Below are 24,280 nucleotides of genomic sequence, written 5' to 3' on the forward strand. Positions count from 1 at the left end.
TTCCGGAGCCCGGTCCGTTAGTTTCCGCCGAAAGAGCTTTTCTTTAAACTTTTAAAGTTTTTTAGCGGCGTTTTCTAAGTATTTTTTAAATTCTTAAGTATTATTTTTTAATAGGTAACCTTTTTATTAAACGAAGTATTTTTACCCTCGGTTAATCTTTTTTTATTAACGATTTTTTCGATTTCGTATTCGTATTAATCTATTTCGATTTCTAATTAGGTATCGAGTATTACGTGTATTAAGGCTGGCTCGAATAAAAAAATATAGAATATTAAATATATTTTTATAATTTTAAGTAATAATAAATAATAATTAGTTTTTAAAATAATTTCTACGATTTTAAATAATCCGATCTTTTTAAAGTTTAATTTATTATTAAATCGTTTAATTTTAATATTTCGCCGTAAAAAGTAAACTTTTTTTCCTTTTTTAAAAGTTAGTCCTTTTATTTTTATTTAGTTAGCGTATTTTTTTATTCTTTTTTAAAAGAAAGCGAGGTTTTATTATAGCGTAGCTTAGAGTTTTTTTAATTTTTCGACTTAAATAGTTATAGCCGGTGCTAATTCTCTTTTTAAGGGTTTCTTAGCGATTTTAAGGTCGTATTTATAGTTTGTTCGAAATAATGATATACGTGTTACCTCGTTATTTATATTATTATAAGTATATTATATTATTAGTAATAATAATATTTAATTATTTTATTCGTAATTAATATAATATTATAAATATTATTTTAACGTTTAATTTATACGTTCGGTTTAGTTATCCGTTTAAGGATAATAAGCCGTAGATAGTTTATATTTAATACCGAGTTATATTATAAGCGATTTTTAAAATTTAATAATAAATAATTTATTTCGATCCGAAATGATCGTTTTTAATAATCCGTAATAATTAACGATAATACGGAGGAATATATAAGTAAAGTTATTAATATTACTTAATTTTATATAGGGGAAAAAGTAAGCGTATTTTATAAGCTTGTCGGTAATTATTAAAATATTGTCGTACTTAGCCTTAGTTAGTAGTTTCTCGGAAGCTAGTAGCTTAATTATGAAGTCTAGCGTAATAGTTTTTTATACTCTGTCCGGTGGTGGAATCGGTTATAGTTCCCTATAGGGTTTATATAGTCGAATTACTTAGTAATTCGCTTCTAGGTTTTAAAGACTCCTTAATATCTATATGTAGGGTGCTCGTAAAATTCTTTAACGAATTCCTCGCGTGAAGGTTCTAAGATATAAATCTTACCGCGGTAATATATAATCCCTTTCTTAGTATTAAGTCCGTTCTTTGCTTCCTCGGCGGAGTCCGGGGTTTTAAGGGCGTATTCTTTAAACTTAGTAACTTATTCGTTATAGTATTAAACTTGGTTAATAGCGTTTAATTATCGAGACGGTATTAAATTGCCGTTTTAGTCCTATATAAGGATAGTGCGTATCTTAGGTGGTATTTTTTTTAATGGTCCGGTTGTCGGTTTAAGGCGTTAGCCTTTCTGTTCTCGCTACTTTTTCTATAAATAATAACGAAGTTAAATTTTAATAAAAATTTAAACCATCGTACTTATTATTTTTTTAGTTTTTTTTATAATAATAAACGTAATAAGGTTTTTATAATTAATATAAACCTTTATTAATTTTATTATTTCGTTAAAGTAATATCTTTATTTTTTAAAAGCTTTAATAATGGTTATTAATTCCTTATTATAGATTTAATAATTAAGCTCGAGTTTATTTAATTTTTTTTTAAAGAATATAATAGGGTGCGATTTTCCGTTATCGTCCCGTTAGTTTAATTACCCTTTGATCGTATAGTTCGATACGTCGGTTTCGATTTTAAAAGGTTTAACTAAATCTGTTATACGAAGTATTAATTCGTTAAGGATTCGCTCCTTTATTATTTGAAAAACGGTTTTTTTCGCTTTCGTTTATTTAAATAGTTCGTTTTTTTTCGTTAAGTTCGTAAAAAGTATTATTAACTTATTAAATTTGGGGACGAAAATCCGGTAATAATTAGCTAATTTTAAAAAGGATTTAACTTTTATAGCGTTTATAAGCGTAAGCTATTCTTTAATTATTACGATTTTTAATTACTTTACTTATATTTTTCCGGGGAATATTATATATTTTATAAACGTAACTATTCGTTAATAAAACTCGCTTTTTTTTAAGTTTATTAATAAATTAACGTCTTATAGCTTTTAAAGTATTAACTTTACGTATTTTTTATACTATTTTTTATTCTTAGAATAAATAAGGATATTATTAAAATATATTACGATAAATTTATCGAGGTATTCGTATAAAATATAATTAATTATTAATTAAAAGCTAATTAGCACGTTAATTAATTTAAACGGTATAGCTTAATATTTAAAATATTTATATTTCGTTCGGAACGCGGTTTTTTATTTTTCTTTTTTTTTAACGCGGATTAGGTTATATACGTTAAGGAGGTTAAGTACTATAAAAATTTTAACGTATAATAGTTTATCCCGTAGGTCGCTAATTAAAAATAAGGGGTACCGGTTTTTAATAGTGATTTCGTTAAGCTTTCGGTAATCGATATATATACGCCACTTAGATTTCCCGTTTTTACTCTTCTTTAAAACAAAAAGGATAGGGAAGCCTGCTAGCGATATAAATGGTTGTATAACTCCTTTCTCGAGGTTTTCCGTAATATATTCTTTTAAAGCTTGTTCGTACTCCTGGTTAAATTTATATATAAGTATAAATAGGGGTTCTTTTTCGTTTTTAAGGGGTATTTCGTGATCTCACTGTGTATAAAGTAGTAAGCTTATATTTAATTTTTTATTAAAAAAAGCTTCGAATTACCGGTACTTTTTTAATATAATCGTCGTAACGTTCGGCTTAAGTTTTTTAACGATAATATATATTTTAAATACTTTAAGTTTATTAAGGAGTTATTTCTTAAACCGCTACTTATCGATTAAACCTCTTCTTAATATATTTTATTAAAATTAACCTATTTTTTAATTAATTTTAAAATTATTTACCCGTAATTAAGGTATTCTTAAAATTATATCGTATCTTGCGACATCCGTAATATTATACGTAATTCGTTCGTAACGTCTTCCGATATTAACTAAAAAGTTCGCGACTTTTTTCGTACTTCTTTATTATTATAAGTTATAAGTTCTCTATTAACGGTTTTAAGTTAATATAGGGCGTCTTTTTCTTACTATTCTAATTTTAAACCGTTAACGATTCGTAATAAGATATAGTTTTTTTACGCACCGTTATCGAGTAGCGCTTTAATATAAACTCTTTTTACGCTTATTATTAAAATAATATACTTATAAATATTTTATTTATCCGTTATTTAATATAAAGACCTTTCTTAATCCGCTTAATATTATCCCTTTATATTCGGCGGCGTTTATTTCCCGACTAATATTCTTTTAAATAAGTAATAAATTCTCGCGACCGACCATTTTATCGTCGCTATTATTCCCTTTTATTTTTATAAGGAGCTTTTTAATACGTTAACGGAAATATTTCTATATTCCTCCCCGTATAAAATATTATCTTTAATACTTAAAATTCGGGTTTTTTAAATAACTCGGAGGTTTATTAAGTTTATTAAAGTTTATAAACGCTTTATAAATCCTTAATTATAATAAAAGGGTTTTCTCGTTAAGCGTACGCCTATACGTCTTAAAAATATAAAATACTTTTTTTTAAACGTTTATAAGCTCGCGATTTTTCCTAAGCGTATTCGAGGTATTAGTCCTCGAAATACTCTTTCTAATCCCGTCTTTTTAAGTAGTATTTTTATAGCCACCTCGGATCTTTTTATATTAATAAGTATACGTATTATTTATTAAAAATCGATATTTTAACTTTCTTAATTATATAATTAGGGTATAAATTCGTATAATTCGTTTATTAATTCGTTAAAAAAACTATTTATTTTTAAGTTTTTTCGTAAAATATTTTATATAAACGTCGTATATATATAAAATTTATAAAAACGTAAAGTATATTTCGCTTATAAAGGAGATTCGGGAATTATCGCTTATTACGTAGTTACCGCGGATTCTTTAAACGAATTTTACCGTAATAAATATTTAGCGTAAATATTTTAAATCTAGGTAAGGAACGCTTAAAATAATTAATTATTCGTCGTTTTTAAAGTTTTTAAACCTAATAATCTCGTTTATAAATTCCTTTATTAATATATTAACTAGTTATTTATAGTTAACGGGTTATTTTTTTTAATTAATAATTTTATTATTATTATTAAAGTTATTAGGGGCGAAATTATAAATTAAAACGAAATCTCTACTTATTATAGTAACGTTTCGTTTAAAGCTCTTTTTCGTTTTTAAGGCCTTAAGAAATTATCCGGTTCTTTTTTTATCCGCTTAATAAAAGGTATACCTATCGTTATAATAAGCTATTTAAAATAGGTTATTATAATTAGTAATAGCGTTACTTTTTTTAATAATTAATATAGGGAAGTCCTCGCTCGTTATAATATTAACGTGTTATCCGTTTAAAACTTTCCGAAAATCCTTTTTTAAAGCTCGGTATTTTTAGAAATAATACCTTTTTTTAATAATTATAATAAGTAACGTTTTATTTTTTATTATTTCTATTATATTTAATAATATTAAGATTTATAAGTTTATTATAATAATTATACGCGGTAATATTTCGGAGCTATATATTATAATAATAACGCGATCGTTTTATATTAGCCTAAATTCGATTAATTTATTATTATTATTCGCTTTACTTCTCGTAACGTTATTCGTATATATAAGTATTAATTTTAATTATAAACTCTATATATAAAAAGAAATTATTAGGGGTATTAAGCCGGCTAAGTTTATCCTTAACGTTTTTTTTTTAATTCTCGATAATATATTATAATTTTAATAATTTCGGTATAATTTAATCGAGCTATAATGCGTTAGAATTCGGCGGTATAGGAGGTGGCTAATCCTTTTTACTTAAAAGTTTTAAGCTCTCTTTTACTTATCGTTTTTCGTCGAGGTTTTAGAAGAGTGATTTAAAGGCGTCCTCGAAGTTATCGTAACTTTTAAAGATACGTTATACTTCTGTGCGGCATAGTTCGATTTATTAATTATTTTTTACGAGTTTATCGAGGTAAGGTTCGAACTAAGCGAGTATTTTATTTTTAAAGAACGAGGCGGCGTGGATAACTCGTTAAGTAAGGTTTTTGAATATTTTTTCGTAGAACCGCTAGTAGGCCTTGACCTGAACGAGGAATCCTCGGAGGTTCCCGCTCGTTCCGTTAAATAGCGTGGATAAACTAATCTTTATTCTTTTCTTTAAGGCGACAGGGGTTTAAATAATATTAGCGGCGGTACGGAGAAGACGTACTTTTTCGCGTAATTTATTAATATTAAGTGTTTATTTTAAGTTTTTTTTTATTAAAAAGGTATTACGTTTTTTTTCGAGCTTAGCGTAGTAGTGTTAATAATTAATATTTTTTTACTTAAATTCTTTAATTTATTTAATTAATACTTAGCGGGTAAAGCTATCGTTATTATCGTCGCTATTTACCTTTATAGCGGAATCTCGTTAAGGGGTACTTACGGTGGTAATAAAGGTTTTCCCGTAGCGAGGGGTATTATAAGATTTAGGTATAAATATAATTTTTATAAGTATTATTATTTAAAGATTTAAATAATAATTTATAAAAATAAAAATAATTAAAATATAATAAATATTATTAAAAATTTAAATAAAAACTTAATAAAACGTACCGAAAAGTTTATATTTAATAATATAAAAAAATATTTAAATATATAATAAAAATCTGTTTTTATTAATATAATATATAATAATTATAAAAATAAATATAATATAAAATATAAACGATAAAATTATTTATAATAAAATCGTTAAAATAATATATTTTATTAATAAATTAAATTAATATTTAAATTAATTATTAAAATAAAAAATATTTATATAAAATATATAAAAAACGTTCGTAATTATATATTTAATCCTTTTTTTATTAATTTCTTTAAATTACTTATTAATTTATAATAATCCCGTGGTTAAATCACGGTGATCCTTTCTTTAGATCACGGTGATCTATTTTAACGGGCTTACTCGGGACGCCGCGGTCCCGTAACGTTCGTCCTTGGCCTTCGTGGACGCTTCGTTCGTCCCATAGTCTTACCGAGGTAGCGTCGTACTAGGCGGTCGATCGCGGAGTATAAATAAGTTTATATTAATATAACTAGCGGTTCGGTCGACGCTAATAATATCGTAGCCTGGTCGAGGTATCGTAGTTCCGTACCGACGATTTATGGGTCTAGGCCGCATGATTAGGTTAGGTCGTAATAGTTATATCCTTAAGAGAAATACGAATAAAATCCTCTAAAGTAATAATAGTTAAGGAGTAGCTAACGCCTATAAGCGCTATAGAAATCAGATCCTTCTTAAAACTAGCTAACTATTACCGGATTTTTATCCCCGGATTTAATTAGTTAACGATACCCCTAACGAACTTAATTAAAAAAGATATATTATTTATATAAATTAATAAAAAAGAAGAAACTTTTTAAGCTATAAAGGACCGAATTATTAGCGAACTAATACTCCGCGTAATAAATCCTATAAAACCCTTTAAAATCGAAACCGACGTATCGAATTATACAATCGGAAGCTAGCTAAATTAACGAGATAATAACGGAAAGCTACACCCCGTCGTATTCTTTTTGAAAAAACTAAATAAATTAGAGCTTAATTATTAAATCTACCATAAAAAATTAATAAATATTATTAAAGCTTTCGAAAAATAGAGATATTATTTTAACGAAACGGTAAAGCTAATAAAAGTTTATATTAATTATAAGAACTTAACTACGTTCACTATTACGAAAAAGCTAAATAAACAATAAATACGATAGTCTAAGTTCTTATTAAAATTTAACTTCGTTATTATATATCGTAAAGGTAGCGATAACGGGAGGGCTAATACTCTAAGCTAACGACTAAACCACTAGGAAAAAGTTTTACTAAAAACCCGGACTATCCTTATATACGATAACGATAGTAACCTCGTATTATTACGACACCTACACGTAACTAACCATGTTTAGCACGACGATAAATAGGTTATACGCTTTAAGGAATACTACGGACAAATAGATATAGCCACTTTATAACTACCGTATAGAGTTTCGAAGAACGGGCTAATATATTATTAAGGCAAGATCCTTATTCCTAAATAATACCGATAAGAATTTATCCAAGAATTTCACGCACACCCCGCGTATAAATACTAAAGAGTATCTAAAACGTGGAAGCGATTTACACAGCTATTTAACTACGAGGACCTAAAAAGTTAAGTCGCGCGAATTATTAATAAATACGACCTATATAATAAAGCTAAAGCCGTATAATACTGACCGTATAGGAAACTATAACCTATACCACCACTAAATAAAGTATAAAAAACTATCGCGCTAGATTTTATCGTAAAGCTATTACCGTTTAAAGAACCCTTAATTAACGCTATTTACGATAATATCTTTATTATTATAAATAAGTTAACGAAGTATATATACTTTTTATTATATAAAGAAGTAAGTAATATAAAAGAATTAATATATACCTTCCTTAAAACTATCGCTAATTAATATAGTTTACCGGAATAGATTATCTCTAATAAAGATAAACTGTTCATAACTAACTTCTAGAAATCGCTCATAACACAACTAGGCGTTAAGTACAAATTATCCACAGCCTATCATCCATAGACGGATAAATAAATAGGACGAATAAACTAGATATTCGAGTAGTATTTACGCTATTATATTAATTACGAATAAAACAATTAGGTCAAGTTATTACTAATAGCCCAGTTCGCCTATAACAACTCCAATAACGAAACACTCAGCATATCACCATTTAAAGCCAACTACGGATTCGATCTAGAAATCATACGAGCACCTCTATTAGGAGAACTCGCCCCGATAGCGACTATTATAATTAATTACCTCAAAGAACTATAGCAAGGATTATAAAAAGATCTAGTATTCTTATAAAACAAGATAAAGACGTATTATAACCAGTTAAAATTAAAGGGACTAATCTTTAAAAGAGGAGATAAAGTTTACTTACTTTATAAAAATATTAAAATAAAAAAACTAAGCGATAAACTCGACTTTAAAAAGATTAAACTATTTAAAATAAGAGAAATTATTTTAATAACTAATTATCGCTACTTAGTAATATAAAGATATACCCCGTATTTTATATTTCCTTACTCGAACTAATATTTAAAAACGCTTAGATTAAAACTAACCTAGAAATCGAAATAAATTAACATATTTACGATATCGAAATAATCCTCGATAAAAAGAAATTCGGAAATATTTAGAAATACTTTATTAAATAAAAGGGGTACTTATTAAAAAAAAACATATAAAAACTTATTAATTATTTAAAAAACCTAAAAAAAGAGCTAGAATTCTTTTATTAATAAGGCTAAATTAGGCTAATACCGAGGGGTCCAGGTCGACCTCCGGGAAAGTATTATCTTAACCGTTTATAAAGCCATCGGAGGAAATCGGAGGAACGGAGGGACCCGGAAGAGCCTCTACCGCATAACGACGCTCTTCCTCGGCAGCCTCTTTACGCTCCACCTTCTCTAACTCCTCTACGTTATTAATACCGCGACGAATAGCCCGTTATATTTTCTCTAACCATATCTTCTTCTACTTTCGAACTAGACGAACCTTCGTAACAGCCCGTTCCGACTCTTCTTTTACCGCGTCTAGCTCTGCTTCGACCTTAATATATTTCTTTTTAATCGAGCGGATTTAAATAATAAATAAACTTTATACGTTATAATAAGACTAGTTATAGCGAATATATAGCTCGTAACGAGAAAGGTTTCGGGCTAAAACTTTATAAAAAGCGATACTATAGCTTTTATAATAAAAATAAAAAGGTATAATAATAAAGTTTTAAAGAAAGAATAATAATAAGGCGTTATATTTTTTAATCTTCGGAGTACTCGATTTTCGTTTCTTAATACGATTTAACATAATAAATATATATTATAAAAATATAAAAAAAAAGGAAGGATTTATAATAATATACGCTACGCGTAAATAAATTAACTTATTTATAAAACTTAGCGCTTTAAAAATAAAATAATTAAAAAAAAAGAGGAGTATTACGACCTAGCTTAATTATACGGCTTAAACTTATAATTTACCAGCACAGAACTATTATACCTTAACCAGGCTACGATATTATCGATACTTATAAGACCGCTAGCTATACTAATATAAACGTACCTATACTCCGCGACCGGCCGCCGCCTAACGCGATGCCGCCCCGGACGGCTATAGGACGGATAAATATCCTCGTAAAAGAAAAGTAAGGGCAGAGGTTACGTAACGGATCTAAAGGATCTAGGATAAATCCGGCAGATCTAAGTTTAAGATTTAAAAGATCTAAAACAGATTTAATAGATCTAAAGAATTAATAAAAAAGGGATTAAATATATAATTATAAATATTTTTTATATATTTTATATAAATATTCTTTATTTTAATAATTAATTTAAATACTAATCTTAATTTATTAATAAGGTATATTATTTTAATAACTCTATTATAAATACCTTTAAATTCTATACTTAATTACGATTAAGTTACGGTTATTATTTATTATATTAATAGGCAACTACTTGTTATACGTCTAGATACTCTTTCGTATTGCCAACATAAACCCCCGTACGTTCTACCAAGGTTTCTATTAGACCCTTGATAGCGTTCGTTACACTTGTGCGGCATCTTTCTGTTGAATAGGGGTTGGATGTCAGAGTGAGAGGTCTAGCAAGTAATGTGCCTCCCGTTACGCCGTCTGCATCCTTCTAAAGGTAGGGGCATACGCAAAAGACAACTCTGCCCTTGCGACCTTGGATTGCCATCACGAACAGGAAGGAGGGAAATGCTGAAGCAGCCGGCACAAGGAGCGCGCAGAAAGGAATCGTCAGAACGGAATCGTCCCAGGAGTGACTTGCTCCATTGACTGACTACACCTGGCTAGGTACAAGACGAGTTGACAGCCGAACTTCAAAACGAAGAGAACATGGGATGTAGGTTTCCACCATGGGCAGGCTGTGGTCCCAAGCAAGTAGATAGTCGAGGCCGGTGACAGATGTTAAAAGTGTAGCGACGAAGTAAAAAGATACGTCGGTAATCGCACAGCAGGTTAGACAAGAAAATGTTGAAGACGATGAGAAAGATAAAATGCGAGTGCACTATACGTACCCTGCGTGCACACTGCATTCTGAAGAGCTACCCATTGCTGATAACTTTTCCGGATTGTTTAGGCAAGGCTCGATTCGTTAGAAGATCAGAGGTAATGGCAGCCGGCCATACGTCTGTACCATGGAAAAGAAACAGAATCCTAAGTAAATCAGGCTGTATTAAATCGGAAGAAAGAGCAGTTCCTTTTGACCTGCCCTTGACTATCTAAGTATTGTATAAGTAAGTAGGATACGATGTTCTATTTTTTAACGCCGCAAAGGATATTTATAGTAGAGAAACCGTTATTGAGAGCCGGATAGATGAAAGATTGATATAATTTTCTAGCGGAGAGGGAAAGAGAAAAAAGAAGAGAGTCAGTCAAGTTGGAATGGCCCTGGAAGCGTGCGCCTCGAAAAGCATTCGAGGTGTGTTACAAAATGTAGAACGTAGGCGCGCACTGTCGGAATCTATGCTGTTATCACTTATTCATACATAGCATTCTGTACTGGTTGCCTAAATTACTTAAACTGGCAACTATAGGTACATGTACCTTCCCGCGAACCATTTCTCACAGAACCGCAGAGGAGAACCGCGCCCCCCGCCTCCCCCGCTCATTCCTTTTAACAGTTCTACGCATTCTGCCTGCGCAACCCAATTCATGCATATCCTGTCCAATCAGCGCCTTGATGTCCAATTTCTACATAAGATGACATAGGACGTAAAAGGTGGCAAACCGTACGATGCAGCATGGAAGACTGGCCCCATTCGGACGGCACACTGGCATGAGCTGAGAAACAAAATGTTAGTCGGATAAGCTTGTTTCAAAACAACACGTATTTTCTCTTTGGGCTACCTCTTAGGTGGGCAGCTTGGGCGTATGTCACAGATGCGTTGAATGTGTCTCTCACGCCCCCTATCGGGGTAATTCGAAGACCAGGCACCCTAAGCATTGTGTGAATACGGGTACTAGCGATGACGAGGCACAATTTCCCTTCCGTAATCCAAGGGCCTTGGCAATAAGTTCCGAGCGTTGCCTTTTGCGCATACTCTGGCCACGCCGCCAACGTGCTATTCGCGCGCACCGTTTAATTCACGAAATGGCCTGAGCATGTCAGTATCTGGCATCATCCCATACGCTGTGCACAACCCGGATGAATCGATCCCGAGCCCAGGGCTCTTTGCTGGGGAGGCCTGGTATAGATGGTACAATCATACTAATGCGAAAGGATGCGGCTGCTCATTGCTGACTAGACCAGGAATGCTCGCTCACGTAACTCAATCTCGGCGACCCGGCTGGTTTCCGATCTTTCCGAGTTGGGATACAACGGCAAGGACTGAGGGAGCTGGCGAAAAAAAGGCAGCACGGGGTAATTGGCCGTGGTTACTGCTCGGTATTGCCAAGATTTATTACTGACAACCGCGAAACTGCAGACTGTCGCGTGCGCATTAATAGGCAGACAAGTCGTTCTCTCGATTTGGGCATCGTAGATGAGAGAAAATGATTCGGAAATTGGGGCTCTTATATAAATATTCCGTGTCCCTTCTCCTCCCCTTGTAGCCATTCCTTGAGCTCTAGGCCACCCGTCTCTGTCTGTAGGGAAGATGCTGGATTAAGCCGAGGACAGACTAAGGCACCGATCCGAGCACATGGATCTCGTGCGGGCCGCCCGTGGGGCTGCTGACCTTATTAAGTGGACCACCTACCAGCCCTGGTCGTGAGATCGGACGCACTGCATCCTTTGTGTCAGTCAAACCTATGTTGCATCGTTTAATCCGTCGCACTCCACTATAGCAAGGTACCATTTAACACTGATCCCAGTACGCGTGCAGCTCACGAAGTTCTGTACAGCTTCAGTGATGCAGCCATCTCGCGCTGGACCCTGGCCTGCCGCTCGGCTGCGCTTTGGGACGAAGAGTCGGGTCTCAGGGCCAAGGCTGTCACAGGATCTCCGCCGCTGTTCTTGGTGGCCATGTACGACTGTACATTGTTGCGGGAAATTTCGGTCTGAGGGGGGGGGCTGGGTGTTTGCGGTGATAACATTGGGGGACTTGGATAGAGCCGCACTGTTCCGTGTAAGCTTCGATATACTTACCTAAGTAACAGGAAATGTGGAATTTGCTTGGACGTTAATTTTCACTGTGGTCCTTGGAGGGGAGATGTCTGTTGAATGCGGAAGGGGGCAGCTGAAGATTATGTCATAACGTGACAAGGGTGCAGATGGTTAATCGATAAGGTAACGATTGGGCAAGGTACTTGGGTACTTAGTGGCAAGCTCACTTGAGAGCGCTGAATCCATCATACCACTAACACGGCTGCTGCCCATAACGGGAAACCGCGCGTTCTAGATTTGGTGGGAAGTGAGAGAACAACGAATAGCAATCTAATCTACGAATACATAGGCAGATGATCTTGCAATTGAGGCGGAATAATCCACACTTGGACTGGCGTCGATATTAAAGTTACGTAGGGATTAAGAAAGATCGTGAAACATGGAAAACATGCAGCATACCCCTTATAAACACTTTGATCCAATGAGCCAACCATTGTTAGGCGGGGCGAGGGTATACCTATGTAGTAGACAGGTAGGAGATGTGCGAGACAGCTAGGATCAGTTTGAACCGGTGTATGAAGAAAGACGAGTCTTGAACAACTGCCAGACTGTATTATCGACGTAGGTCCTGGGTGTATCAGTCTCGATGAATGCACCGGGAAAAAGAATAATGGGTGAAGGAATGGGTAAAGTAGCAAAGGAAGTTGGTCCGGCGTGCTCTTGGTCTTCGATGAGAACGTCCAACAAAAATATAGTAATGTGCTCCGGGGGCAGCATGGTGGCTTTATATATCATCTTCCTTGGATTGGAGCCTTGATGGTCGACTTTCAACATCTGGTGACCCCGGAAATGGAATCGGAATCGCGACATGTTGGGCTTCTAGCAAAGGGATACTTACTACTTGGTCTTGGTAGCACAAATCGAGAAGACATGGGTGGCAGGAGTCTGTCTACATGCTGAGCCCCGCTTTGGGGGTGATGGTGGCTGTTAGGGAGTGTTCCTGAGCTACGTACTTTTACTAACAGAGTGCATTAAGGTTAAGGCATATATTACTGGTTAGGGGCTATGCATCGCGGGTTGAGGCAGTGTAGATTCCTGTCGTGCGTTGGCTTCTACAATTCCAGGTGGGGCCTCAAGAATAATATTAGCCAATAGCCCGTTTTCCCGGATGCATTCTATGCGGGGGCAGCTTTAGTGACTGATAACACCTTTTCTACCCCCTCCCCAGGCGACCTTGACCGTGCAAGTCAGCAAATGATACGCACCTAGGTCGCCCGAGCATCCCCGTAAGCTTATCCCCTAAGCTGCCACAACGCTGCTTTCCACCACATTTGACGGTACTGTACTAGCCAGGGATGATTTTAGTACGACCGGAGTGGCGTTTTGAGCATCCGTTGTGCTCGGTGTGTTATTTGATTGGTCAAGCTTACCTGGTTACGGAATGCACGGCCGTGTTGATCATTTATCGAAAGTATTGTACGAAAAGCAGCGTTATGGCAGCTTAGGGGATAATATTATCATAGGCGTCCCCGGATATTTTTATTCCCTTACTCAGCATTTTTTCATTTCCATAACACGGGATGAACGAGAAGGCCTGGTGCGATCGTCGTCATCGCCGGTTCTAGTTGCCCCAGCTGCTGGCTGATTCGATATCCTACATGCATAATCTAACGCCAGGTCGAGCAAGGGCAAGGATCACAACTCTTGCTCTAAGGAAAGGTCACAGCATTACGCCGAATAAGCTACTCGAGTTGGTTACCTTTCGAGGTTAAGGCCGAGCGGGCAATTAATCTACGGGCTGGCCGCCTGAGAAAGACTTGAGGAAAGTTCTCAGCGCACCAGGCTTGTTTGCTTGCCGGGTTTTGAGAGGGCCGGAACTCTCCGGGAACACGAGGCCTGTCGTTTTGAAAGTGCAAAGCTCTTTACGCAGGAAGCAAGGAAATATGCACGACGCTCTAAAAACAGGGGAGGTAAAGTTTACCTCGTGCATATGAGACTAGCAAAGAGACTGCTATTAGGCATAGGACTGGCGCTGCGGATTCCGACACCGACACCCATGCGACAATCCGCAATGCGAAACCCCGCCATACAAATCCCCAGATGCGAAAATCCGCAGTGCCACTACTTTTCCATCCTTACCTGCCAGACTTGCAGAGCATGGGTGTCTCATAATACAAGAGCTTGCACCGACTGAACTGAGATAATTGATGAAAGAGCCTGAGAATGGGTGCGATTCATGAGAATTAAGGAAGACAGATGTCACTCGCGGTTCTCCGCAGTAACCCTCTGTCCCGTTGCTTGTAGTCCAGCAGAAACCCTATCTGGATGATACGAAATAACGAGTGCAGGATTCGGGTCGGGGAATAGGTGTACCCTATGTTCTCAATTGCTCAAGTGCCTGGATGGGGCTCCAACGCCATTTTGAATATGCGACAAATTGAACACTGCGATACACAGAGTAATGGAGGCGACAGAATATTGCATCCTTGTCCATCACGGAATTTTCCGCCTGGGACACTAATAGCCCTATCCGTTAGGCACTTGTCCACTTTACTAGATCCCGTCGGTTACTGCCGGCTGGGAGACTTCGAGATTCAGCTAAGCCTTAACTTCACCATCGTAGATTTAGGACGACTAGGAGAGATGAGCCGGTGCAAGATTAGCTTGGATGGCACTGGCACTGTACTTAGTAGTAACTAGGTCTTCGAGCTCGGATCGAAGAATAGAATATAAATTTTAAAACCTAATCATAACCTCAAAATGACCCTGTAGCACCTTCTCGTATGCACTTCCCCTGCCATGCGCATCGTAATATCTTAACCTCTGTGGACCAGCCAGGAGATGCAAGGGAAATAGATGTGAAGAAATCATATAGAAACCGTATGTGTCCTTTTGCTCCTCCAATTGCCAAGCACCCTCCAGGGTTCATCGATAAAAAACATAGCAAGAGCTTTCAAGCAATCATGAAGTAGAGAAAACGTAGCGAATAAAAAAAAAAAAAGGGGGGGGGGCGAATATGGGGTGTGTGTGCTCTTCTTCCTTCCTAAACCATACTTGTACACCGTTAGATCCCTGTAGCCATCTCCCGGAGAAGCTGTTCAGGAGACTCGAAAGAACTCTCCATTGTTTCAATTGGGAGCTGTCAAACTAGGCCGGCCTGCCGACAGCTCTGGCCAAGCCGCTGATTGGATTAAGCTTATTCAGTGGGTCATGCTACTGCTGGCTTCAGGCCCCGGGCGTTATCGGAGATTTTGATTGCACTAATATGCCTCCAGGTTGTCAATAGTGAGCTGAACCAAGATTGCGTCAACTTGCTTAAACTATAAATGGTTCTAGTTAGTCAAAACTTTCAAGGTGTAGTCTCATCGTCAACCATACTTCATCACGATGCGATACGTACCATTTTCGTCTTCTCCAACACATGTTTCTGTCCCCAAATACTCATAAGAGATGGACTGAGATGTTCTGGCTCATATATGAATGCACATGGTGGAGCTCTTGAGATCAAATGCTTCCAAGATGGTTACACCCGGGAGAGTGCTTCGGCCACCTCGCGCGCGACTCTATCTAGTCTTTGGGCAGTACTCTGAACAGATGACTCGGGTCGAAGAGCCAGCGCATGTACAGAGTCGCCGCCGCCGTTTTTGGTCGATATGTATGATCTCGTCTGTTGTTTGGCCATCGAATTCTTGGGTTATGCATACACTTGATGGAATTGGAGGGACATCACACATGGCAAACCCGCATTGCTATCGAAGAAAACAATACAACTGATGATTGTGCGGTCATGGAGAAGAAACCAGACGCTTAACTGGCGTAGACATTGGAGGAGTGAGAACGTAAGAGGATCAGGACAACGCACCCTCCATGAAGACTTTGATCAGATGAACCAGCCATTGTTTGGGCGAGGAAGGTATGCAAGCTGAACTGTAGTGGACAAGCCGGAGATGTCGAAGGGAACTGTGATTAGTCAAGCAACTGGGCAGCAAGACAGACAGGTGGAGGCAGAGGCGATAGTATATTCTGTGTTGAGTTCTGGGACCTGGAGCATTCGATGCATGTAAGTGTGTGATGGGCGGAATGAGTAGCCAAGGAAGCTGGTTTCTCTCGCTCTTCGGTGATGTGAGAGCTTACAGAAGCATTGTGGGAAAGAGCTGGGAAATCTGTGGAGTTTTATAAACCATCATCTTCGGACTGGGCTTGCACTTTGTTGAACTTCGCCCTCAAGCTTGCCTACCTGCCTACGTCAGGAAGAACATGCACAAGAGGCTACTAACTCCCACCTGCGGCCTGCAAATTCCAGTTGGTAACATGAACAGATCCCCCCTGGCGGATCCCTGCTAGTATCCGGTACTCTAATCGATTCCCACTGTGTAGGTATGCATGTATGGAACAAATGGAAGCCAATAGTCAGAGAAGGAGGAGCCACGCTTGGGAGAAGATCTGCGCCAAGTCTGTATGCTATCGGGCGATGTGCACCCCCCAGTGCGGATAGTTGCTTTTAGCCTTGTTTTGACATACCCATGAGGTGCGTGTACCTGGTTTTTGAATCTACTATGCGCCCGCATTACATACATATACAATCACATACCATGCTAACTTGGGAGAGGCAGGGCCCTAGGTCCCTGTGTTGTGCCGGCTGTCTTGCCTCTTTAGGCTGGGTAGCATGGTGCTGGCACCTGATTCGCTATCCATCCAAACTGCTACAAGGGTCTATCTCGAGTACTTCCGGTATCTTACCAACCAAACGTATAGGATTGTGCAAGTGGATGTTGATGTACCGGACGGATACGCTAGATCCAATCCGCACTGTCTTACCAATCTTCAGACACTCCTGACGTTGCATTGTAGCATTTCTGGCTGACTTGCAGCATCGCATTCGGCGCTACTGGTGTAGGCCTGAAAACCAGAAACTCGATAAGTCGACAGCCAATTGATGGGTTCGCTCTAAGCTGGGAACAGGAGTGAAGCTATTCTTCTCTCTCGGTCCCCTCATCCTGCATTCACCCTTCACCGAAACAACGAAACTAATGAAGGAACGAGAGACAAGAAGAGGTCGCAAGACACATCCTCGAGCGTCGGTGCAATTCGGGCGGAGCCCTTTGCGAACAGCAATGCAATGAGATACTTCTTGCCGTCGCGGATTGACTGAGCCTTGACACCGATTTGCTGAATGCTATTAGATTTCCCTCTGATTGGAGAGCCCACTAACCGTAGACATGAACTCCTCTCCAGGCACCAAGACTGAGCCGCAGAACAGCATCATCATCTCCGAATTCGAGCTTGAAAGCCAACTACCGAAGGTACTCACTCTGTCGTATCGATCGATGTTAAGTGTTCCCACCCTAGTTGGTTGCTAACCAGATATCCTAGCCGGACTTTGTTTCCTTCCCGTCCCCGTGGCGTCCTTCCTTTCCTTCCCGTTTGGCGCCGAGACTTGTCGACATTCAGTTCGTTGGGTAGCTAGCCGGAGATGGTTAGACAAGCCCGCCGTTTTGCTGCGGATGAAACAAAGTACCGACATCGAATGGTTGGCAGAAAGCCACTGGAGCACACCGCAGCAGGTGAATGCGTATATTTGCTAGGGCATGCGCAATTGACGCGCTGGACCGGCAATTTCTGGTTCCCTGAATTATACGGCAGTGACTTGATCACAATTCATTCCAGTAGGTTAGACGTATCGTTCAGTGGCAGCAGACTAATCAGTCAACCGTTCTCCGCATGAGGTGGGAGCTGAGATGCCATGCTCCATGTAGAGCCTCTTCATGTAGCCTCTAGTGAGTATTTGTGTTTACATCAGTGATATTAGGAAATAGACTGCAAAGATAATGCAAGTTCATTCCAAAGATTTCAAGATGTAATCTTCGAGGTCGCCAGCTGGGGGAAGGCAGGTAGGCAAGGGGCTGACTAAGACCACTTTAGGCTAAACAGAGGTGGTGCTCAGGAGAAGGAACTTGTAAAAAACATTTATTGGGAGGGAAAAGATGGACGATCACTCATCTTTCGCCTTATGTTACCGGGCGAATCGTTTAATCTCTTTGCCAGGAGTGCTGGTAGGTGGTCAATGTCTACTGACTCCTCACGCTTCGCTATGTAACGCGACGGAGTTCTCCATGGTCCCTTGTTTACGTAATCCCCATTTAGATGGCGAAGAGTTTTCGTGTTTCCTGTGTTGGGGCCTGGACCAACTTAGGACTTTTCGACGTGGAAGCAAAAGAAGCATAGAAGACGCCTCATGCGATCGGGAAGGAAATTTGAAAGACCCCGGTTAGTAACCCTTTGCCGTTGCCATTGGCTCCAGCCCCTGCAGCAAGCTCAACACTCGAGGACTACCACACCCGATAAGCTTTCTTTCGATAGGAGAGCTGTCTGCAGGTCCAGACTGATGACAGGCAGACGGACGGGCTTCGTGCATAAACAGACACACTTACCCAACGATCACGAATCACTTCATATTACGTATCTTTCTACACCAACCACCAAAATTTGAGTAGGCACACAAGGTTGGGTGTCTGGGTTTCAGTAGAGCCGGACTCTCACTTATAGGACCAAGCCAGGAACGTGTGGATGTAGAAGTGGCCAGGCACTCGTCGCTATAGGAGCCGCTGGCTTGGCCATAAGGGAAAAGAATAATCGAATAGGTAAAGAAAAAGAAAAGTGCCCAAAAGCATCCTTAGAATTGCGTCAGTCAGGACGACTCTGGGCTGAAGGACTCGCATGGTATCGTGTACGAATCCAGTGGTCCCTATTGGCCTACCAGCCGTAATAGATTTTTACCCCTCACTGTGTCCTCAGTCAAGAGCTGTTCCTAGAGCAGATCCTAGCCGAGTCGTACCGTGACAAGGTGCTCGTCGAGGACCGACAGCGGACGACTTTGGATGTCTCACTTCAATTACGCTCGAGTACCTGCAGTGGCGGTCAATTAGATATGGTCCGGATGGCAATGCCGGAGTACGTAATATCGCACGCCTTTTCACCATCACTGCCAAAATTGCAGGGCATGAGTGGCTGATGTTAACGTTAGTATACATTGATACGTTGGGCGAGGCGGCCGAGTTGACAGCCAGTAGAAGAAACTCAGTTCTAGGGTCAGGAGCAATCCCCGAGCATCCTTCTGGGCTCCTGGACTTCCACCAAAACAGGGCGTGGGCTATCAAAGAGAGTCGACAGTAGCGCACGATCTCGGCTGAAACATTGACGAGGAGCATCCGGGAATTATATGCTATAAAACAAATAGGTGAATCAGAAGAGGATATATCAATTTAACTAATGCAGAAATCAATTAGAAAGACGGCCAGAATGTACAAAACGGAAGCCTGGAAACGAAAACCGAAGTGTGTCCCACATACCCAATTGCCCAGTGGCCTCGCCGGGTGCTCCAAAGATATCGAAGCGATATGGTGAACCACGACAAAGTTATGTCTCCAGGTTTTATTTAACTCCATCGAATATCTTTCTGATCTAACAGCGACACTCGGCCCGTTGTGGCAGGTAGGCCCCAGCTGGTAGATCACGTACGTCTGCAGGCAGGCAGGCAACAAAGGATGGCCCAGATGCGACGATGCTAACAGCCCTATCCGTCAGGAGTATATCCACTCTACTGGGTCCCGCCGGGTGCTACCGAGAATGGCAAGCTTAACCTTGTACCTATGTATCGTCGGAGATCTGTAACGCCCGTGCTGTAGATGCAGAAGCAGTGCTCTGATGATACGCGCACTGTATACGTGTTAGTTCCGTTAGCCAACGATGATATTAGATAACAGGTAGTGATCTCAGCCGAGAGCCCAACTTCTGGCCATGCCACTTACATCCAATTCGAAACAATGCCCGCTGTACTTGTTTTACTGGGTTTTGTTGAGCACAGCCAGTGATGCTGCCATCTCGCGCTCAACTTTGGCCTGGCGGTTGGCGGCGCTCGTGGACGAAGAGGGGCGAAGCGAAAGAGCTGTGACAGGGTCTCCGCCACCATTCGTGGTCTTCATGTACGACTTGACATTCCTCTGCGACATCGACGTCTTTGAAGGAGATCTGGTGTTTTCGGAGACGAAGTGTGAGGGCTTGGAGTGGGTTTCACTGTTATGTATAAGAATTCGTACAGCGAAATGGCCCGAAAGTGTTACTGGCGACTTGATGGATATGGTAACGTGCTGGAAGGCAAATCGTGCCAATTGAGATTGGGGAAGAGTGGAGGGGTGAATGTTAGGGGGGATATTTTCCATCAAGGCTTTGTGATCCGGAAGCCGGGGACAAACTACCATCGACAGTGGGGAGGGCTTAAGTAAGTATGTACATGTAGGTAGTGTTGGCTAGGTACCTTTTGAGGCTTGGCACTTGTGGTAGCTCGGAATGTACCGAGATGGAGGAAACAGTAGGTATGTACCCGAAAAAGGAAGGGGTTGCATGTCCTATTAGAAAATGACCTGTAGCACACGCCCACCGTCGAACTTTTGAAGCAGAGAGGTCTATAAGAAAGAACATATTAGGCAACATACCCTCCGTAAACATAACGATCAGATGAATCACCCATTGCAGCGGTTCCAGTTGATAGGATCTGGAATGGCGGACAGTCAGGTGGTTATTAAGTTCAAATGGGCAAGGGTGTATGGAGGTAGACCAGTATCGGGCAAGGGAGACTCGGGGGTGAATCTCTTAACAAAGGTGACAAAGGGGAAACTCGGGACAGGATAACAACTTTATGTGATAACAACGGTGATAGCTGATAGAAGACAAAGAGGTGCTTTGATCTCGAGAGGGAGAGAGGGAAGCTTGCTTTGCCCTTGGTTTCCGACGAGAAAATCTCAACACAATGATTATAGCAGAAGCTGGCGAAGTCGTAGTGGTTTATATAGTGTTGAATATATCAACATCCCCCCATATTGTATTAAGATACATGGACGTGATGCGGGAAGGATGTATGCTTCGAGGTGGTTGTATGAATGGCTGTTACAGTCCGTCATGTCAAGCGATTTCGGTAAGTATATCAATGGATTTCGGTGAGTAGTGAGTAATTATTCCAACTAAGTACCTACCCAAGCTGCATCTTGCTTGTGAGCCTAGAAGGAGTAAGCAAGCTACCTCTTGCTGTCGGCATGGTATCAAGGTATTCCCCCTCCCATAATCACCCAATCCATCTGCCATGTTCCTCCAGCCTGGTTTCCCGCCAATCCAAATCTTGTAAGGTGTGGTGGAGGTTTGTCAGTCGAATGTCTGAAACCTGTGCAGGTATCTGGAAAGCGCAAGCGCAAAGAGGCATGGTTGCGTGTAGAACCATCGTGCAACTTCACCGAAGTAAAGGCGTACCGGAATGATTAGGAAGCAGACAAATCCGTTGGCAATATTGAAAGCAGTGAAAATAGACCACAGAGCCGCATGAGAAATGAAAATAACTCCCCAGGGATCGTGATTTGGGCTTTTCGTTAGAAGCATCAACACTGTTGGATTGATGAAAGACGCGCATCGCGAACCACTTCAATTCTCCAACTACAGTACGGTACACCGACGACCCGAGTCGCCAGTAAAAATTGGTCCTGTATTCCGACCTCAGATCCGAGCGGACATTCACGACCAGCTACCTTTTTCCATTGATGCCACTGTCACACTTGATTATAGATGAGCGACCAATTCAGCTCCGCCACTCGACCCTGGGGTAAGATGACAAAATTAGTGCGGCGTCATGTAGTATCCCATCATTCCACTCCTTCCTAACCCGCCCGAGTTGGAGAATTGTCGCCTCACGGGACCCTAATACATCGTCTCTCTCATCGGTTTCGATCAGTAATTACGGTCGCTCTCTACTCGTTTTCCATATAGCATTCCCCTCCTGTGTGCAGTCGCGCCTTACGCCTTATACATACTGTACTGCATGCAGTACAACCCCCAAGCAGGTAGCCAGCGGGCCGTCTGGCTACGAGCCAGGATTGCTGTGTGCTTCCCTCCCATCCTCGGGGCCGTGGCGAGGACTGAAGGCAAAACCAGATAGCACAGGTGGCGACGGCCTCGTCTCGCCCTTCTGACAAATCGCATTCAGTTTCCACCTTCTCAATAACATTCGGCTTGGCTTATTCGGTGAAGGCACATCATGTCGAAACTGACAAGATTCTAACACGTCGGAAAGAGTCTCTGCCCTTTTACTTCTTCGAGAGGAACACTCCTTTGCGGACGCAGTGGCGATGACAATGGTGGGACGCCGGCGACATCATTGCGGCAATTGTAGATTCTGAGAAGTGTTCTAGCCAAGCACGTGTGTGACGTGGCGTTGATGTAAGCTTACATAAGAGCACTTGGGAAGTTCCCAGGAAAGTGGGAGGCTCGAAGTAACGATGCGACTCAGCAACCTTTTTCATATATGAGGGACAAGAGTCGAGATGACCCGTCTTTAAATTGACTGCATAGTCCACCCCAAAGCCCTGTTTGGCCAGTTGCCCAATCCATTCGATATGGGATGAAACACAATCGCAAGGCCCATACCTTTATTTTAACCGAACAGGAAGAGAAACCAGCGGCTGGCCTTCGCGCCCCTCTTGCCTTGGGACGGCTAGTAGGGAGCGTATCATCCGAGTCGGAGAGAACCATTCGTGATTATCTCCTTGGTCCTTGGTTGTCGTGATATCCAACAGTACACTAACGCTTGAAAGCCCTACTTCGGATTCAATCCCACTCGATAGTTTCTGTTGGGAGGGAGTCTCGGCTCCAATTCGCTTCCAGCCCAAGAACGGCTCGAAGTGACTGCGAGACGGCAGAGCATGGGTATTTGACTTCGACATGGTATGTTGATGAAATTGGCGAAAACGCTGGATTAATCATAGGACCTTCTATCTAAGCCCGCCCTGGTCGCCTGCTTCAGCCGGAACGTCGCGACCTCTATTCTAGTGGGAATTCTGAGAGCTCCGTGGAGCCGCTATGTGCCTCCCAGACGGCCGCAGCCATCATCGTCTAATTCGATCGTCGTCGTCCCCAAAGCCCGCGTTGTTCCCGGCCCTGCCCTACAACTTGGGCGCCGGCGGATCCGAGTTGAACTTGCCGTGCTCGCAGATGGTCAGGATGGGGCCCAGCGAGCCGTCTTTCTCGACGCGGCGCATGACGCCGCGCGCGACACCCATCTTCTGGCCGGCCTGGACGAGCTCGCAGTGGATGTCGACGGTGGTGCCGATGGGGACGGGCCGCAAATAAGTGCAGTTGAGCGTGCGGCTGACCCCCAGGTGCTGCCAGAAGCCGGGCTTCGCGATGAGGTGCAGGGGCCAGCTGGTGCAGAAGTCGAAGAGCGTCGCGGTGCAGCCGCCGTGCAGGTTGCCGCTGCCGTTGGCGTGCACGGGCTGGGTCGCGAGGCGGAAGGTGATGGTGGGAGTCGGCGTTGTCGTGTAGGAGTGCACGGTCAGGTACGGCTCGATGTACGATTGCCAGTCCTAGGAGAGGGTGGGCAGAGAATCAGTCAGTCCGTCTATCTGCTTCGGGAAGAAGGGCGAGCGGTGCACTAGGGCAGAAAGTCGCCTCCAAAGAAAGCACCTTTCCACTTGTTCTTCTCACTTACCTTAGGGTCTCGGGGTGAGTGCGCCCCCATTCCAGGAATCCCTTGAGCTTCTGTACCCTTTCCTCCACGGTTGCCTTCTCGCTCGTTCTCCAATCGAACTGCTCGACGTACGACATTTTTGGCGGTGGTTGAAAGAAAATATGCTGGAAATGCTGGCTCGTCGTTTGTCCGCGCTGTGCTCGCTAGCTTGCTGGCTTGCTGGCTTGCTGGCCTCACTGGCTATTTATTCTCAAGGTGATCTCCGGCCTCGTATCATTGTGACGGTAACTAAATTAAGTTCTACTTTAATATGGCACCGGCGACGATCGTTCGATAACGAGGTGACTTCGGGTCGCTCGCTCTACTGTTTCAGTACGTTCGTGGGCCTTGCCGCCCACAACAGACGAACGATGAGATGGAATTTGCCGAGGCTCGGTCGCTAACGATAAT

At 40.7% G+C, this 24,280-nt stretch overlaps 3 protein-coding genes across 3 annotated transcripts; all 3 read right to left on the bottom strand.

Moving 5' to 3' along the window:
* Positions 1–12,104: 12,104 nt before the first annotated feature.
* PG994_002448 (uncharacterized protein) lies at positions 12,105–12,597 on the bottom strand (the record flags this gene model as incomplete). Its single annotated transcript, XM_066853857.1, has 2 exons — positions 12,105–12,278; positions 12,583–12,597. The coding sequence occupies 2 exons, from the start codon at positions 12,595–12,597 to the stop codon at positions 12,105–12,107; spliced, it is 189 nt and encodes a 62-aa protein (XP_066721998.1).
* Positions 12,598–20,165: 7,568 nt separating this feature from the next.
* PG994_002449 (uncharacterized protein) lies at positions 20,166–20,543 on the bottom strand (the record flags this gene model as incomplete). Its single annotated transcript, XM_066853858.1, has 1 exon — positions 20,166–20,543. The coding sequence occupies one exon, from the start codon at positions 20,541–20,543 to the stop codon at positions 20,166–20,168; it is 378 nt and encodes a 125-aa protein (XP_066721999.1).
* A 2,763-nt stretch (positions 20,544–23,306) lies between these two features.
* PG994_002450 (uncharacterized protein) lies at positions 23,307–23,881 on the bottom strand (the record flags this gene model as incomplete). Its single annotated transcript, XM_066853859.1, has 2 exons — positions 23,307–23,726; positions 23,852–23,881. The coding sequence occupies 2 exons, from the start codon at positions 23,879–23,881 to the stop codon at positions 23,307–23,309; spliced, it is 450 nt and encodes a 149-aa protein (XP_066722000.1).
* Positions 23,882–24,280: the final 399 nt, after the last annotated feature.

This window comes from Apiospora phragmitis (assembly GCF_038363925.1).
Source record: "Apiospora phragmitis strain CBS 135458 chromosome Unknown utg000002l:1.0-5516284.0:1.0-5523493.0, whole genome shotgun sequence".
NCBI lineage: Eukaryota > Fungi > Ascomycota > Sordariomycetes > Amphisphaeriales > Apiosporaceae > Apiospora > Apiospora phragmitis.